This window comes from Branchiostoma floridae, chromosome 16, assembly GCF_000003815.2.
Source record: "Branchiostoma floridae strain S238N-H82 chromosome 16, Bfl_VNyyK, whole genome shotgun sequence".
Classification (NCBI taxonomy): Eukaryota; Metazoa; Chordata; class Leptocardii; order Amphioxiformes; family Branchiostomatidae; genus Branchiostoma; species Branchiostoma floridae.
This window is the reverse complement of record NC_049994.1, coordinates 2,350,820-2,352,958: the sequence shown is the minus strand read 5'-3', so window position 1 is coordinate 2,352,958 and position 2,139 is coordinate 2,350,820. Positions and strand designations below refer to the sequence as shown.

The following is a 2,139-nucleotide window of genomic DNA, read 5'->3' as shown; positions in this document are numbered from 1 at the left end:
AGAAAAATCAAGTAACCTAGAAAAACCAAGAAAATTTTTTTTTGTAGTGAGGCTAGCGGTCTCAGCCAGCCCTCACTGATGTGAACTCTACCACAGTCAACAGAAGACTAATCTCCAGTAGTTTACGTTAGCCGAATTTATCGGGTGGTTTTATAGTACATGCTTCCTCTTTAAGGTAGGTCGTAATGTGTGGAGTTAAAATCTGATGGCTTGATCAAGTTGGATTTCGAAAGGCTCTATTTTATAGGTAAAGTTTTAATTTTTCTCCTCTTTTCTTTTTCTTTAGGTTCGACATGGCAACCGTAGAACGTCAAGCCCCCAACGAAAGCAATGTAGGTTCTCCCACCGTGGTTTCGCCTGTTGCCTCTGGCAGCAAAAGAAGTGACGCAGAAGACGTAATGGCAGCCGAGAAAGTCAACTTAAACAACGTTGGTGAGAAACCCTACATGTGTGGGCAGTTTGGGCACAAGGCATCTTATTCATGTAGGCGTTACCTGTACCGACACATGATAACCCATACAGGAGAAAATGTCTACAAGTGTGACCAGTTTGACGATTCTACAACAAAGAAATCGACTTTTGAGAACCATTTCACAAGACACAGCGGTGAAAAACTCTATATGTGCGAGGAGTGTGGGTACAGGGCATCTCTTAGGTTTCACTTATCCCAGCACATGAGAACCCATACAGAAGAAAAACCGTTCAAGTGTGACCAGTGTGACTTTTCTGCTGCACGGAAATCCACTTTGGTTAGACATGTAGCAGCAGGACACACTGGTGAGAAACCTTTCATGTGTGGGGAGTGCGGATACAGGACGGCTAGGAAATCTAGTCTATATATACATTTGAGAACCCATACAGGAGAAAAACCTTACAAGTGTGACCAGTGCGACTATTCTGCTGCACATAAACCCGCCCTGAAACGCCATATAGCAGCAAAACATAGCGGTGATAAACATGTGCGGGGAGTGTGGGTTGAGGACATCTCGAAATGAGACCTTTTCTAAACACAGGAGAACCTATGCAGGTGAACATCCGTATAAATGTGGCCAGTCTGACTAATCCACAGCTTTCAAGGTTTCCATATCTCGGCATGTAAGATGTGAGGCAGTGTCAGAGACAACACAGCTGACTTAGATCCAAAGGTCGATGATTTAACTTACAAATAGGCACACTCACTCACTCACTCGTCCTCTTGCACGTGGTGCGTAGAGCCGACTGAATTAGGCGCGTGCTCATAATTATCTATATAGCCTGCATAACCGCCCTTCGGCGTAACACACCAGCTTTTTTTATTGCAACATATATTTACAAGACATGGTGACGGCACACTCAAGTCATGACTTATATTCATGCCGCCACCGCAAAAGAATACAAATACATGGGTAAATAAGAAAACAAGATAACATTACATAATAACAAGTAAGCAAAGCACTGAAGCAAAAACAACAAATGAAGATTGAAAGATATAAACTCAGAATATGATGATTAACTAAGTCCCTTAAGACGGGAAAATGATGTTTAGTCATTATTGAAGCCATTGGTATCTATTAAGAAAGTCTGCACAAACATCAATATTTTGGAATTTTCTGCAGAGGACAGAAAAAAATCGTTTCAGGAGCAACTGTACTAAAATGTCGTCGGATAGATTGTCCAAATCAAAACCTGCCAGTCTTCTCAAATTGCCGAAGATGAAAGATCTCTGTTGAGTGTAGTTAGGACAGTGTAGCATAAAGGGGCAAATGCTTTCGTATGGGTTACCACAAGAACAAGCTAGACTAACAACAAGATTACGGGTGAACAAACTTTGATTTAAACTAGGAGTCCCAAGACGTGTGAGTAAAGCGCAGGGGAAACGGGGACCTAACGCGAAGTAACAAGCAAGGACGAGGCGCACAGATTTGGTCAATTTTTTTCTGAACAGAGGAAGGCTCAAGGATCGGCCAGAGTCAGTTTATTCCAATGATAAGTAGCGTATAAGTAGGGAACAAAAGATCTTTTGAAACGATCTGTAACACATATAGGTGTCTGAATATTTTGTTTGATGCGTAGATCGTAATGAGTGGAGTGTAACACGAAAGGTGAGTATCAACTCTCTCAAATAAGGACGGGTGAGACCTTGGATAATTTGTAGAATAA

At 41.8% G+C, this 2,139-nt stretch overlaps 1 protein-coding gene across 1 annotated transcript in view; it reads left to right on the top strand.

Moving 5' to 3' along the window:
• The window catches only part of LOC118403456 (zinc finger protein 665-like), an 8,695-nt gene extending 7,633 nt beyond the window's left edge, over window positions 1-1,062 (top strand). Inside the window, exons 5-6 of the mRNA XM_035802171.1 lie at window positions 287-655; window positions 1,014-1,062. Coding sequence (XP_035658064.1) covers window positions 287-655; window positions 1,014-1,062 — 418 coding nt within the window. The remainder of the gene's footprint in view (window positions 1-286; window positions 656-1,013) is intronic.
• The last annotated feature ends 1,077 nt before the right edge of the window (window positions 1,063-2,139 follow it).